Below are 16,896 nucleotides of genomic sequence, written 5' to 3' on the forward strand. Positions count from 1 at the left end.
AGTTCTTTATTTAATCAAACTGAATTTAATAGTTTGGTATGTGACCTTAATTTTATAATTTCTTCTTAAATTTGATCCCCAGCGAGTTATTTTTATTGCATACATTTCAAACAAGACAATCCATTTTCACAGTGCGCGTAAACAACATAGCCACGAGTGACATTAAAACACAAAAATAAATCGACATAAATAACGACGCCCTTCGTTTCCAAATGAGCTTTTTCTTGGTCGCCCCGCCCCTTGGGGCACTCATTTCGCATCCTATCTGTTTCTGAGCAGCAGTTCATTTCGGCGGACTAACTAGCTGTAGTTGTATTGGGGTGACACGTTCCTGCGAAGTGTACTAAAGTTTCTGAACACGATAGTGACACCTGTGGCGTGTCTTTTAGCATAGCACTTTGCTTTTGTCTCACGCGAAGTCTTCTAATCTCTCTCGAGAAGGGAACACTTAACATGAAGAATATGACTTTCCGAAGGCTAAAGAAACTCAACTCCAGCGACCCCAATGAGGGTGGGACATCGGACAGTGGTGAGATTTACTTTCCTTCTTCTAAATCGGACAGCTGTAGAACTACGGACTCGTCGAAAAACTATTCCGATGTTTACAATTACAAGACGCTGGCGTATTCTGGAGGGACGCTGCCAAGGAACTTCAGGAAGGTAAGGCTACTTTAAAAACTATCCGTCCTTTTCACTAAGATGAGACAGGATCAGCTTTTCGAGTGTGTTGTCCGAATGTATGTGTTGCTAGCGATGGACTTTTTTTTTTTTTTTGGTTGGATGGAATCTTATGGTTTTTATTGTGTTTAACGAATAGTTCAATGCAGTGTACATTTCTACAGTTGCTAGACTGTCGTGCTGACTTGTAGTATTCGACTCAACGGGTCCAATACGTGTATGCTAGCTGGCTTGCTCACTGGGCACATGTCTGGAAAATATTTGGGTAATCATAGACCGTAGATAAGTAGCTGTATGTGTGATATATAAATAATATTTTTTTGACATCGCTGAGCACCATGTTCTGGTATATAATTAGCCTGCAAAACCACTTTACATTCATTTAGTTAGCCGAATCAAGGAAACGTATGCTTATAGTCCAACTGTATACACCGTAGCGATTTTCTTCGGGGGATGAGTTTGACAGATGCTGTCAGGGAACAGGACGCACGGAATTGAAGAGTAATGTCTCCCCGGAGTTAGACGCACACGTTGGGTGCACATGTGCTACAACATGTCTGGATCTCATTAGAACCGGAGACAATAATCCTGCGAAGTCTAGGCTTTAATTTGAAACAGTCAATTGTTTGTATCTCAGTAGGAAACGTGGTTACAGACGTACTCGTGGCCCGTGGACGCAACTTTCACAATCGGGCATAGAACGTAACTAACGAAAGTAAAATAACTCCAACCCAGAGGCCATTATCTCTGCTGCATCTACTGTTTAAGAGCCTAAACGTATCGTTCGTGTTTGGTTATAATTTGATTGCCAATTTGATTTAGGTTGGCGATTACCAGTTTTATTCAGACAAATTTTCACCTCGCATGGAATTATTCTGACATGCATCACACGGTGTGAATGGAACTCATTGAATTTGTATTGCTATCTTGACGAAAAAGTCCACGTGGTATCAATACCACAGTGTGGCATATAATCACTGAATTTGTTTTGTAGCAGGTGATATAAATATATACCATTCAGAAGTTTTGAAGGAAAGTGTCTTTGGGTTGCCGGTGGTGGAGAGTCATTGCACTAGACATTTGGATCTGGATGGTATTTGAATTATCGAACATGTCATTGATGAAATCCAATTTCCACGCATATTTTTGCAGTACAAATTATCCCGTACCATTCTTTAACATAGTGTTAGTTACGTCACAGTCAGAGAAAACCGACTGCCCCCTGCTTCGAAATGTGCTGGAGCGAGGAATGCGCACAGGTGCCTTTAACAGATGTAACGAGTGTATTTGGCTGCCGTTAGCAAGTCAAAAACGACCACCCACATCAGATGGACTGCAGGCCATGACTTTCTTGGGGTGTAGAAAGAACAGTACCCAAAGCTGCCCAAATATTTCTCAGTATTCAGCATTTTATTGTGGCGCGCACAATGGAAGTACTGTGCGAACACTTTACCAAACATGATTCCAGAAATTGGCGTGTCTAGCCGAACGATGCTTTTGCGAGCGACTGACTGACGTAGGCTAATTGTGCCTGGCATTAATGCTTCCAAAATCTTCTTTTCAGACATTGCTGGCAACATAACATATTTCCCCGCTCTTTTCCAAATGAGAACAGACATTCACCTGAATTATGACCGCATACCACTCATCTGTTGTTCGTTTGGTGTGTGGCTGACAGTCCACCGCAAAAGGTAGACTAAGGCATGGCAGCTTCAAAGCTACATATGTAAATGAGAGTGCGGTGTATGGACTTGTAATGTGTGTGGATTGGTAGCCGGCTGCCTCATTGAGACCGGTATAGGAACAACTGCGTTTCTGGGTTTTACTGAAAGGGTCTGTGCAGGGGGGTGCAGTCTAGCTCATGCCTCCCACACCCGATGGCCCTGTGGCCCCCACAAACAGGCATTGTGGGTGGACCGCCCCAGTGGGACTCCCAAGGTATTTGGGAATAAATGAAGCCATTGACTGGGCTCAGGACAATTTCGCATGTGTAAGAAAATAAAGGCGACTTTTAATTATCCCTGGCCCTTATACAAAGTGCACTTTCAGAAGAACAGGGCTTGGAACTACTGAGGTAGAACAGGAGTGGATTGGTTCTGGGGAGAGGGAAATTGTGTAATGTGTTTGTACCAAATGGGGAAAGGGTGGTTCTTCCAGCACATTAGCCTCCCTTAACCCCTGGTGTAGTCACTGTGCTGAACAGGTTCAGTCAGCCAGGCCCACTGTATAGACCAGAAAGGAGAGCATATTCAAGATTCAGTGGTGTTAACTAAGCTCAGGGACAGGACCAGAAACTCTATTGTGAAATCTAGTTAGTACATGCTGTACAGGCATCATAAGTTACCAAGTGGCCTTTTGACACTTGACAACAATGTCATGCATTTTGTAGGCTGTTGATGGATTAGAGAAGAAAAAAATGACTTGAGATTGATGTTAATCGAGCGAGGGAGGTGGCAGGAATTTGTCAGGTTGCCAGGCACACGACAGACTGTGCGTCACTTAAGTGTCTGTCAAACCTGTTCCCTGGAGTTCACTGGGAGTCCCCTGGTCCTGTGTCAGACACACAGAACATGATGGGGGGGGGGGGGGGGGGGGGGTGATTTGTTTGTAGCCTGTGTCTCACCTGCACCTCTCCTTCTTCACAGGGTGGCCTACAGAAATGGAAGCCTCTGACAAAGTCTCCCGAGCTGCAGAGGTAGGCCATCTCTCCTCTGAATGTAGCTGTGCTTCCCCTCTCTCACTTCTGCTCGTCCAGTGTTTCTCAAACGCTGCTCTTGGGACCCCGGGCTCTGCTGGGTTTTGTTCCAGCTAATCTTTTGGTCAGTTCAGGTTGTTAGACACATGTTCTTGGGTTCTTTCATGTTTTGGTGTCCTTAAACTGAACACAATGCAGGTTTGGGTCTTACATTGTCTTAAAATTTCTCATTATCTACAAAGTGGTTAGTTTTAGTGTACCAAAAAAAAACATGTCCAGCAAGGCAAATTTCAGGCTACCTAAATTAATTTAAACAATTTTTATTTACAAAAACAAGCATTGGGTGTGATGCATTTGAACTTGGGGTCCAGGGGACAGGACCACAACAAGTCTTTAGCCAATAACCTTTACCCCCATAGGGGAGGGGAGGGTTTTTCTAGAAGATCAAAGGTGTTTATGATATTTCTGCCATTGTGTTACTGTCTGTTTCATTGTATGGATCTGTATGTATTTGTTTGTGTGGTTGTGTTTGTGTGAGTCTATCGTTACTAAAGCCACAGTGGACTGCATGCATACTAGTTGAGTCACTTTAGAGAAGTGGATCCAGAAGATCAATGCCAGTTTTCAATAAGTTGAGTGAGTGTTTGAAAATGAGTGCCAGTCTTGGCACCTTTTAGAGAGCTTCCCTTGGAATTGTCCAACAAAGAGGAAACCAGAGAAGGAATCATCAACCCTTTATATTTTCTTAAATTGTGAACAACGTGGCCCTTAGACAGTGTACGAATAACATAACTGGAATTATTAAATAATAACTATCATACGATACGATGGCAATACAATTGTTTACCTCTTTATTCGGAAACAGAAAATCTGTCAGGCTTCCCAGTGCAATTGAGCTTTTAGGACAGAGTGCCCTGAAGCTCAGGCCTTTTCCCTGGCACGGGAGCCAGACCGCATCAGTATCAGGGGCAGCCAGAGCCCTGCGGTCTTGTGGCTTTGTCTTTCAGCAGGACTGTCTGGCTGCCCTCGTCACTCCTGCAATAAATATTAATGCGCCTCGGCTCTGAAACGCCACTGACACAAACAGCACTTTGGTTTCACAGGCCCGCTGTGGGCAGTTGGCGGCCGTGGTGTGGGGTGGCCCTGTACCACTCAGGCGATGCCGGACTTGGGTGGCATTTAGCGCATGTAATGGAAAGGGTGATATTCCAACCACTCCCCACATCATACAATAACGCCGACGGTGAAGTGTGTTGTTGTTATTTTTGGGTTGTGGCCAATAAAAACCCTGCCCTGTACACAGAAGGCACTGTGGAGGCACCGTGGAGGCGTTCCGCGTGGCTGGAAAGTTTCCCAACCCGCTGTGTTTACGCGGTATTACCTGCTGTTTGTCTCGTCGGCGCAGTGTCGTCTCGGAGACAGCCGCAGGGCCACGCCCTCGCTGCTCTATTGTGTGGTTCCTTCTTTAAGCTGATTGTTCTTACCACTGCGCTCGGTTGCTGGTCCCTGCCAGGCGCTCAGCATTGACGCCCGTGGTAGAACGCATTCTGGCTGTGAGTTAAGGTATTTCTCCATCTGTTGCTGTGTGGAAAGCCCTTGCAAAAAAAGCGAGGGAAGTGGCTAGCCTCTTTATTTTTCTCTCCACTCCAGCTGTGTGTTATATCGCAGTCCACTGCAGTACGTCCATCTCACAGGAAACTTCCACAGCGATGCTAATTTAGGAGTGCGCTGACATTAGCCCTGCCGCACTGTGAGTGCAGGGGTTACTGCAGTTTCCCCCGTTTACAGCACTCCTGCTTACTGTAAAACATGCCCTGCTTTCAGGGGTAGTGGAATTACATTACAGGCATTTAGCAGAGGCTCTTATCCAGAGCGACGTGCTATGAAGTGCGAGGAATAAGGATAAGACGGGAAGGGTGTGTGCTCAACTTACTTGCAAAGACAGTGAGGAGCTCCTCCAATAATAGAATATTGGGTGATTGGTGGGTACTCTCTAGCTGTATGTCCTATATCCATGTGATGAACTGCCAAGTATGGCACCACAGCCATATATTCCCTATTAACAGCTCTCTGTCTGCAAAGCCAAACGACCCAGAGCTCTAACAGAGCCCATTCAGAAGTGTGATGACCTTATAATGCCCCATTGCTTGTTGTTTTCAACAAGTCTTTAAACAGCCTTTTAGGAGTCTCATTGTTTGACACTTTGGGAAACTAATTTGGTGTTTTGTCCTCTCTTTCAGGAAAGTGGTTGTTCTTGAGAAAGAGGAGGAGGAGACGTTTGGCTTTGAGATCCAGGTAAGAGGATTATGGTCACTGTGCCTGGATAACGAGGTCACTCCAGGTCTCCGCCACATTACCGCGGTTTCACCCCGCTCACTCCCAGCACGCCCTTTCTGAAATAGCCTATTTGTGTTGTGAAAGAAACCGATCGCTGCATGGTTCCAGGGTCACAATATCTCCTTTCTGTGGATATTACAAGTTTAAAAGGCCAATCCTTCTGGATTCAGTCCAAAATCCCTCCCCTGCCCTCAACAAGGCTTGTTTCATCTCTAAAAACAGAACATGTCTTAACAAACAGATTAATAATAGTTTACAGCCTTATCATGCCAAAGCCGTATCATTGGTCAATAAACTGTCTCTCTTTACTTCAGTTGCCAGATAAGTACTTATATTTAGTAACAGAGCGGGTGGACATTGTTTGACAGAAAGCCTTCCTTTCCTGCCTCAGCCATAGGACCTCAGTTTGGGGTCCTTGCTTGACACTGAAAGACTGATGAGTTTCAGATGCTGTATTTCATTTTTTATTTTTTCTTTCATCCTCTTAGGCTTGTTTCTGTTGCGACCGAGCAACGCAAGTTTGACCACCTGCACCGCCCACGTAATTGCAGTTGTTTTCTATTTGCATCACCAATGTGAATTTGCATGTCATGATGCATATCCGCCCTTGCCCACCCCAAACTCAGATGAACCAAAATATCAGAGGAGTGCTGCTACTGAATTTATGTGTCTGCGTGACCCATTGGTTTTCCTTTTCTCTTCTGCTTCTTACAGTAATATGAGTCAGCATGCATGTGATGATCTAGTCCACAGGATGTGCACTTGTCAGTGCGATGATAGATGTGTGCTCAAGCCTTAGAGCATGGGTACCCATCCGTGGTCTTGGAGGGCCTATGTGTATGCTGGATTGTGTTCCAGTTTTGTGCTGACTTTGGTTTCTGGAAAACTATTACACCAGCATCAGTTCACTCCTGCGTCCAACCGCAGTAAAACATTTTTGAGTGCCACGTGAGCAGTCTTAAGCTGTAACTAATGATTTAGTCGTAATAAAATAATCTGAGTAAATAACCCCGTTAATGACGGTAATAAAGTGAACAGGCCTACTCCCAAGTCTCTCTTCTGGTTTCCCTTACTAAATTTTATTTGTTTTATTTATTTTTTTAAATATGTGATTTGACCTGTCTGTGGCGCTTCACTATTCACAGTTTGAACAGGTGATTTTTGACGTAAACCTTCCACGCCCGGCGAATTTCTCCAGAAGGGCTGGGAAAGTTTTGGTCTTGGGCTACCACAGAACAATGCATTCTGGGAAAGTCTTGCCACGTAGGGAAAGGGTAACCCTGCCTCGGGACGGAGACGGCCTGAAGGCGTCAGGCAGCACGATTCCCCACCGGGGGGGAAATTCGCTGCGGTTTCACTGCAGGATACATCAGCGAGTTTCTGCTCAGATAGCAATCGTTTTCGAAACGGCTCTGATGTTATTCGAACCTGTCGGATTTTCTGCGCTCGTAAAACAGCCGTGTCTCGACGAAGCGCTGGGAGTTTTTGTCACGAGATGTGTGATACAAAGGCCATCACTGTTAGATAAACTGAAGCTACATCAAACGTCACTATTGTGTCTGCACTACTGTGGTGAGTTTCGCCTCCATGCTGGAGTTTCAGTAACAGTACGAGAAATGTTTCACCTGGCAGAAGATCGGGTTCATAGGAAGTTAAAATTTGATCGTATTTGCATCTTGTATGTAGCAATAATAATAACGTTTCTTCATGAAAACTGAATTGACTGGAACCTATCACAGCGTGCAGTGGGGAAAAGGCAGGAGGACATGCCACACAGACAGGCCCTCGGTTGGGATTTGAACTCTGTACTTGCCGCCCTTGTCCTTAAATGTTGTTCTTTTGAGCAGCACGTTGGAGACCAATCTCTTGTCTTGCATGGGATTATGGCGACTGGCTTTGCAAGATAAGAATCTGCAATGCGCTTCTTGTTCACGCCAGAGCAGTATGCAGATGAGATGGCTGCTTACTAACCATTCCTTCAGTGTGCAATCAGATGATATTCTTCCTGTATTCAAAGGCCTTTTCTTCTGATGCCTTATCACACAAAAAGTTTTGCATGTGTGAGGTTTTCAGAACACTGTCAAACACACACACACACGCACACACACACGCACACACACACACACGCGCGCACACACACGCGCACACACACACACGCACACACACATACGCACACACACACACAGACACACACACACACACACAGACACACACACACACACACACGCACACACGCACACACACACACACGCACACACACATACGCACACACACACACACACACACACACAGACACACACACACACACAGACACACACACACACAGACACACACACACACACGCACACGCGCACACGCACAGACACACACACACAGACACACACACAGTTAAACAAAGCAGGTTAAATGGGAGGATGTAGAGCTCTAGGCTGCTTTCGACCGATAGTAAAATAGTGTAATGGGGATTTGCATCAGTGCTGGCAGGGGCAGATAACTGGGCTCGATGGCAGCGAGCACCCTGCAGAATTCAGTCCGTGTCCCCTGGGCGACTCCGCAGGTCATCTCTGCTGATTCATAACATTCCTTCATTTTCTTTTTCATAACTTAAAAACATTTTTTTTCCCCCACCGGTTTGTTTCCAATTGGATAATGTAGCTTAGACGAAAACTGGTTTTCCGTTGTGTGACAACTGTATTTCCCATTGTATTGCAGCCCAATTGCTGCACTACAGCAAGTGTTGTGTTTCTGGGCAATGCGGTATATTGAAATATTGTCGTTCTCATTCTCAGGAACAATATACAACACTCACTATATGGGCAACAAGATTAATTATTACCCATAGAGAGATCACAATGGTTTAAATTTTTTTTATTTCATTTGTTGTGAAATATATTTAGCATTATCTTTCCCCAAAAGTGAGTATATTTAGAATATATTGCTGTATATTCCAGTTATTCTGCTGTATCTCCTCCTGTACTTTCTGTGAGTGATTTCTCGCGTTGTTGTCCCTCTGTTTCAGACGTACGGGCTGCATCACCAGAGCGAGAACTCGGTGGAGATGTGCACCTTCGTCTGCAAGGTCCACGAGGGCAGCCCCGCGCACAACGCCGGCCTGCGAGTCGGTGAGACGCCCGCCTGTTAAACCCCCCTCCCCGTACCCTGGCAAGCCCCTTTAATCCCGTCACAGGACGGGGCTGTTATTTAAATGAGCCGTTCTGGTGGCTTTCTGTCACACCCTGAGGTGACGAGGGAAGAAAACTCCCCTGGAGATTTACCATGAATCACACAGCGGGGGAGTGCATCAGCAAGGGAAGAAGCCCATGTAGATGTGCACCTAAATGTGTGTGTGTGTGTGTGTGTGTGTACAGTATATACACTCAGTGAGCACTTGGGTATTTATTAGACTTTAATTTTTTAGACTGAGTGGTCTTCTGCTGCTGTAGCCTATCCACTTAGAGGCACTTCTCCTCTGACCTCTCTCATTAACAACGTATTTTTTCCAAACTTCTGTTCACTGAATTTTTGTTTTTTGTTTTTCACACCAGTCTCTGCCAACTCGAGTGACTGTTTAGTGTGAAAATCAAGGGGGTTCAGCAGTTTCTGAGATACTCAAACCACCCTGTTTGGCACCAGCAATCATTCCAAGTCACTTAGAGCACATTTCTTCCCCATTCTGACATTTAACCTGAACAACAGCTGAACCTCTTGATCTTGAACCTCTCTTTTATGCATTTAGTTGCTGCCACATGATTGGCTGATTTAATATTTGCATTAACAAGCTGGTGTACAGGTATACCTAATAAATTGCTCACTGAGTGTATAATGTATTCTGTTTTATATGTAGGTTGTTTTATGTATATAATGTGAGAAATGTCCATATGTTCAGTATAGATGGAGAATTATATATGGCTCAAATGACCCTCTTGACCAACCACAGATATTGGGAAGTTTTTAGCTCCGCCCACTGTTGTTTTGGTTTCAAACAGACCTGCTGTCACCTAGAGAGTATCTGCACTGTTTGGTTACTGCCTGTTACTGAGGGAACCAGAAACAGGACAGTCTGCTTCCCTGTTTTTACCCAAAAACAACAACATCTACCAGCCAAGCGAGGTCAGAACTAGGGCCTCCTGATTCCGGTTCCTTCCGTCCAGCACCGAGTTCCTCTATTTATTTCTGCGTATTCCTATTTTCATCGCCAGCTGTGTCATTGGTCCAGTATATTTCTCAGTATATTTACAGCCCTTTTTGAGCGCATAATTTTTTCCGCTTTAACGGTGGTGGGCTAGTCAGCGAGCACACAATCCCACGAACCAGCCGGCTCTCCCTTGTGGTGCTCAGAAACAAGCGTCTGCGCGCGGTGACTACGTGTGGCTGCTCTTGGCTGCGCGGTGACTACGTGTGGCTGCTCTTGGCTGCGCGGTGACTACGTGTGGCTGCTCTTGGCTGCGCGGTGACTACGTGTGGCTGCTCTTGGCTGCGCGGTGACTATGTGTGGCTGCTCTTGGCTGCGCGGTGACTACGTGTGGCTGCTCTTGGCTGCGCGCGGTGACTATGTGTGGCTGCTCTTGGCTGCGCGCGGTGACTACGTGTGGCTGGTCTTGGCTGCGCGTGACGTGGGCGAGTGCCCGAATGCCGAGCGGCCACAAGCGGCCCCGCCCCACCGCCCGCACCCCCGTCTGTCAGTTTCACTTCCTGCATTCCCTGCATGCTTTGTGCTCACCACATGACCTCATCGCCCTGCCTGCGAGGCCATACTCGACGCTCGGTTCCTGTAAGCGCGGTGCAGAAATAATTTTACCAAGCACCTGTGCAGGAAATGACGCCCCCTTCTGTGACCAATCAGGGTGCAGCAGTGACAAATTGCCTGACTAGGGGCGTTTCTTTCTCTCGTGACAATTTACTCTTAACATTACAATCGCAGGGCGGTCTAGAGTAGTGGAGAACTGTGCAAAAGTGCAGTTTCAACAAGAAGGCACAGAGCCCCATTCATAATCAAAAGCTTCCCAGCCTCCCAGGCTAAAAGAACTGTAAAAGGAAGTTGAAAGGAACTCGGGTTTCTCCTGTGAAGTAATAAAACTGCCAATGAAAATAAAATTGGGGTCGGTTCATTGCGAGGGGGGTGGGGGAGAGTAGTGTTTCTGCCTTTTAGGCGTCTGGTTTCCAAAAGACACACACACACAAATCTGCACACACACACATTCACACATCAACATCACAGGCCTAATGAAGGCCAGACTGTTGATTGTTGAGCAGTTTACCATAAGCCACGAGAGTGTGAGGAATAAACCAATCTCACCAAAAATAGAACTTTAAACTTTGTTAGAAGGTTGAAAAGTGTTGTAAATGCGGTTGGTTTTATGTTTCTGTGTTAACTGCATGCATGTTTCATGTGAGGCGTGTTATCTGACTGTTTTTGGGTTGGTTTGGCACAGGGGACACCATCGCGAGCGTGAATGAGGCCGTGGTGGAGGGGTTCAGACACAAGGACATCGTCCAGCTTATAAGGTCTTCAGGAAACTCCATCAGGTGAGGCTCACAGAATCCAGAAGCACAATAGGCAAGAGGCTCACTGGGTACAAATGGGTTGTTGTCTTCCATTTTGTGTTGAGCCTCTTCAGAGGCACCGTCAGTGGGACTGACCAGGCTGGCTCCAAAGTTGCCTGAATTCTGTGATGCTCGGTCACAGTCGAACACTGGTGTCGAGGTGTTTGAGCCTCTGGATGTTTTTAACTTTACACCCATTTGGCCAGGTCATTGAAAATGCACCCTGGTACTGAGGCATTGCACCAATTAGAACAAACATGCTGATCCTTTTTGCTCTACTTCACTTTTTATACAAATTTCTAGTGAGACCGCATTTTAAGTGTTCCTTTAGATGTATAGTGAAAACTAGCACTTTGGGCTTTATATTGTAATTACCCTACAGTGCAGACTCTGTGTGAGGTTTATTCGAACCACACGCACACATTTTCAGTTTATAAAAGAGGAAAGTGACTTTAAAATTGAACACCCTGCTCATAAACGGGAAGTGGGGGGGGGGTTCAGCACCCGAGCGTGGAACAAAGCGTGCCTCTCCGCCTGTGACAAGCAGCACCAAATTATCCCTGCTGCCAGCGGGGTAAAGTCAGCCGCTAAATTAGAAATGTATCGGCCCCGTAAAATCTACCGCCTTGTGAGTTTGCATGTGTCCGCCAGGCTGCGGAGCAAAGTGCGTGACTCGAAACACGATAACCCTCTGCTCTCTTAAGTTGTTAAGCCAAGGGCGCGCCATGTGTCGGAAACCTTGCACAAAAAGAGCCATTATAGTGGGGCCCGGTTAGATCCTCGTGTTTCTGACACCCACCCCCCACCCCCGCCTCCCGGATTCAGCTCCAGATCCCCCTTTTAACTGGAGGCCGCAGAGCGGTGGGGTCACCAGTGGTTGTGGATTGGGTTGCCAGAGTGAGGGACCTTCTGGTGTGTCCTGGCTGAGAACTACTTACAATGTGGTGGATCCCTGGCTGCTTAAATCTGCATCTATTTTTGATGGTTGCGAAGAACTTAAAGATATCTGAAAGAAAAAAAGAGAAACTGTATCAATCATTTGGACCTCGGGTATAAACCGTTTCATTCCAACCTCTTAATTATGGTCCAATCATTTATTTGAGCCAGCATTTTAATAGCTCTATTAGATGGAACCCCTGGTTTGAACAGTGTGAACGGTGTGAACAGTGTGAGATAGTGTGAGTGTGCGGTGCTAACCCAGGTCTCTTCTGTTCCAGGCTGGAGACGGCATACAGCGACTCCATACGGAAAGCAGAGCTGGAGGCTCGGTTGCAGTTTTTAAAGGTATGCTGTTCTTCTGCAGTTTAACTGAGCTGTTCAGGTCAGGGAGTAAGGCCCTGCTGCTACTCTACAGTGGGTGAAAATGATCTCAGCAGAACTTTGTGATCAGTGTACTGTATGCATACTGACAGTTTTGATTAGCATTTAGCCAGTAAGATACAAGATGGATTCACAACAGTATGGATTCTAGTATGGTTAATACTAGAATGGCCTTATCGTGAAATGGCACATTTAAAATCGGTAACAAAAAAGCAGAAGGGCAGAAATGTTGTCTGTGTTTGACATAGAGGCCCATTTGGAGGGCCCCTTTTCTTCTCTAAATGCTTAGATAATGTTCTGCTCATGCAATGTCTTACTTCTGTGTTCTGTGTGTGCTTAAGCAAGCAGATACGACCCCCCAATTGCTCAAAAAGGGATCCTTGTCTGACTTTTTTCTGTTTTGACAGCAAACCTTGCATGAGAAGTGGGAGGAGTACAGGTCACTGATGATGCAGGAACAGAGGCTCGTTCATGGTGAGTGGCTTCCTGTTCCATAGAGTTACTTCCTGTTCTACAGTGAGTTGCTTCCTGTTCTACAGTGGGACAGAATGAGAGACGTCTCTTTTCCTGAATTCCAGAGTGCACATTCCAGGAACTGGGCCGGGCACTAAAATGTGTCTTCAAGTTCATTTGGGAAAGCAGTTATTTAATCTGCAGTCAGAAATGGTGGAGGTATAGGTTGCTTCGGAGGAGCTCCACAGAGACGTGTACTGCACCATACTAAAAATAGATTATTGTTAGATATGAAATACGCACGCTAGCACTCCCATCACTTGCATGCGCGTGAGACACCTTTGCCATCCTGTACTCTGGAGGCCGTGGCCCCGGGGTCTTTCAGCCCTCTAACCTTTGGCCCGTCCCCCTGCAGGCATCGTCATGGGCGACGCGGCGGTGTATGAGTCGCTGGAGTCGGCGCGGGCGCTGGTGTACGGGAGCCTGGGCGCGCCCAGCCCGGCCGCCGTGCGGGCGCTCCACTGCACGGGCAGCACCAGCAGCAGCGCCAGCCGCCTCAGCGTGGCCACCGACGACGACCCGCTCTACCAGACCTTCCTGTGCCAGGACGAGGTGGACGCCAGGCCCGCCCGTCCCGCCAGCGAGCTGTTCCCCGCCCCGAAGACGCAGCTGACCCGCAGCGCCAGCACCCGCAGCTACCTGAGGGGGGCGTCCTCGCCCTCGCCCGCGCAGCCCGCCACAGAGAAGCAGGGCGGCTTGGGCTCCCTCCAGCGCAAACCCAAGCAGAAGAGCTTCCGCCGCCGCCTGCTCAAGTTCATCCCCGGACTCAACCGAGCGCTGGAGGAGGAGGAGAGCAAGCTCTGACGCCCGGGCCGTGCAGAGTGAACCTAAACCCCCCTGTCCTCTCCCCAACACCACACCCTCAACACACACACCCCCAAAAAACACCCCACAGACCTGTTCTGCAGGATGAGGAGAGCAAGCTCTGACGTTCATGCGGTAAAGACGCAACATCCTCCCACTCCCTCACCACATCCTCAATCCCCCGACACCCCCTGCTATGCCCATATCTGGCAGCCGTGCGTCTCTGCTCTTTGTATATACTGTTGTTGTGGTTTTCTGTTTTGACAGTTAAGTTATTTATTTATGATCTTTTTTTTTGTAAAATGGGCAGAGTTATTTTTTTTATATAAACACTAAAGTGAAAAGACATGCCCATAGACCATCTGATTGCTTAATCTCAACTGCCACTTTTTTGTAAGAGCTCTTTTTGCTTTGTTGTTTTCAATAATTTTGTTACTATTTTTTATTTCTTCAGGAAGCACAAGGGCTCCTCTGTTCTTTCACAAGAAAATCAGAAAATAAACATGTTGCATTGAGCCGCTTTGTGTATTTCGTGAGGTTTATATGCTTTTTATTATATGAGGTCACGTCCAATCATATGCAAAAATTTGGTCACCCCTGGTCAAAAAGCCTTTTACAATTAATATCTTGGGGCACAGAAGTGAAGTTAGATTTTTTATATTTCTTCACATTTTAAAGCAAGATTACTATGTATTTAAATTTTTACAATTTCAAAATAATAAAGAAGGAAAAAGGCCCTGTGCAAAAGTTTGGGAATCCTGTCAGTTAGTAACTCCTCCTCGGGAAACTATAACCACTTCAACCACTCTTCAACTCTGTACTGTCTAGACTGACCTTTCACCATTAGCTTCTAGAATTTTGTAATATTTGGTGGAATCCATTCTTCCTTCCACTTGCACAATATTTCCTGTGCCCCCAGCTGCCACATAACCTCAAAGCATAATGGGTCCACCTCCTTGCTTAACAGTTGGCAAGGTTTTCTTCTGTACAAAGGCTTCACCCTTGATACCTTCTTTGGTGGTGGCCAAAAAGCCGCTTCACACGCTTATTCTTTTGTTGAGGTCGTTCTGGTAACTCTGCCATGTAGGTATTTGCTGTTTAATATACGTTGTATTGTTGTCCTGTGAACAGCTAGACCTGTGTCTGCTACTCTTTTTTTGCAGCTCTTTTGCAGTGATGTGTGGGTCCTTCTAAGCATTTCTCACCAGGTCGGGCCATTCTGTCTGAATATTTTCTTAGTCTTCCAGACCTTGCCTTGACTTCAACTGTTCCATTTATCTTCCATTTTCTAATAATATTTCTGACAGTGGACATAGGTAGTTTGAAATGTGAGTGTTTTGTATCCTTCTCCTTCTTGTTGGAAATGAACCATCTTCATTCTGACATCCTGGACAACTGTTTAGAGGAACCCATGATTGTTAACACCAGACAGAATAGGCACTGCAGTTGGATACTTTAGAAGTCATGGAGTTACTTTAGAATAAAAATTTCAGCCCTGGAATTCTATTCACCTGACTCATTGAAGCCCTAACAAGCAGATAACCTGGGTCTGGGCCTTAGTGATCACCTTTTTAAAAGGTAACAAATGATAATCCAAAAGGGTTCCCAAACATGTGTACAGGGCCCTTTTCCTTTTTTAAGGAAACTGTAAAAATTAAAATAAAAAGCAATCTTGCTTTAAAAATAGCAGAAAGGTCTCATGTTTAACTGTATACCAGTCTACTCCTCTACAGTCTTCTGTCTAACCCAGTATGACCTTTAACCTCTGCGCCAGTCAAACTATTATCACTTTGTGTATTAACTGAATTACAAATGCATTCATTCTGGAAATCCTTGGGAAATCGATGTCACGGAAAATTATAATTATCTAAATTATACACAGGCAAAGAACTCCTCTCTCTTATAATATCCAGTAATATGCACTCAATAAAATTATGAATGTCTCTCTTGTTTCTTTTTTCATAACCTTTTCCCCTTTGCTAAATATTTCATTGCACCCCCAGGGCAGTGGCCTGGAATTTTTCTGATTCTGTGACACCGATTTCCCAAGGATTTCCAGAAAGGAGGCATTTGTAATTGGGTTTCCTGCGATCCGTTAAGGCCAGCGCATCGTCCTTGGGGCTAATCCGCAGAATGCGCAGAGAAGGGGCCGGCGCGGCGTTCCTGGCTCCGCAGCGTTCCTGGCTTCGTGGCCTTCACAGCGCCGTGCCTGACCGCATTCCCGCAGCCCGCCGGAACGGAGGAGGACCCTTTTCCCCCTCGCGGGGTCACGGCTCCGCTCCGTTCCTCACTTTCACCCTTCCTTTGTCCCTCCCGACGGCATTCCTCAGCTGGGCCTGGCTCTCCCCGGATTGCGGCCGGTGGAATTTGTGCCCTCTTGTCGTAGCCCTCCTCTAAATGGCACCGTATTCCCCAGGGTAAGGGCCGATGGGAAAAGAAACCACACCGCTAGCGATTAGCCGGCTGTTAGAGGCTCCAGTGTTTGAATGAGGGCACCCAAGCAGCAAGAGAGCTCGTGACGAGGAGAAAGTGGACGTGGGAGTGGAAACTCTGGAGAAGTGAATGAATGGGGTTTTTCAAGCAGCCAGACAAAAAGCATAGGGCCTTAGATCCTGCAAAGGGCAATTAGCTCAGCGGGGGTAGGAGGTGCTTGAGGGGGATTACAGAACTCTGTGTGTTTTCTCACCTCCAAATCATTAGTCCCACCCAGCTATATATAATCCAGCTCTGTGGTGGTTGTGACGTTTGGGCCACTTTTAGCAGGAGACGTCCCGTCTGGGGTGGGGTCCTTGCTCTTCCTTTTTTTTTTCTTCAACAAAAACTACTGCAGTCCGTGGACGGCCTCAGCATAGAAGGCTCTCACCATTCCCTGTAAATAACGTCACTGCTGTCGTACCTGACATGACTGCTGGCTTTAGCCTCCTTAGCTCCCTTTCAGGGGCTTTTGTAGTGCCTGAATGAAGAGGTTTCCCGCGGGTGGAAAGGTCCTTTCTTATTGTAAGCTT

The 16,896-nt window shown here is 46.4% G+C and overlaps 1 protein-coding gene across 1 annotated transcript; it reads left to right on the top strand.

Moving 5' to 3' along the window:
• The first annotated feature begins 231 nt into the window (after positions 1–231).
• Positions 232–14,406, top strand: tamalin (trafficking regulator and scaffold protein tamalin). The gene is made up of 8 exons (XM_061258264.1): positions 232–660; positions 3,324–3,373; positions 5,614–5,668; positions 8,730–8,832; positions 11,143–11,236; positions 12,472–12,538; positions 12,982–13,048; positions 13,443–14,406. Exons 1-8 carry the CDS (start codon positions 454–456, stop codon positions 13,889–13,891), a joined length of 1,092 nt encoding a protein of 363 aa, XP_061114248.1. The 5' UTR covers positions 232–453; the 3' UTR covers positions 13,892–14,406.
• Positions 14,407–16,896: the final 2,490 nt, after the last annotated feature.

The sequence above is a fragment of the Conger conger genome, chromosome 10, assembly GCF_963514075.1.
Source record: "Conger conger chromosome 10, fConCon1.1, whole genome shotgun sequence".
NCBI lineage: Eukaryota > Metazoa > Chordata > Actinopteri > Anguilliformes > Congridae > Conger > Conger conger.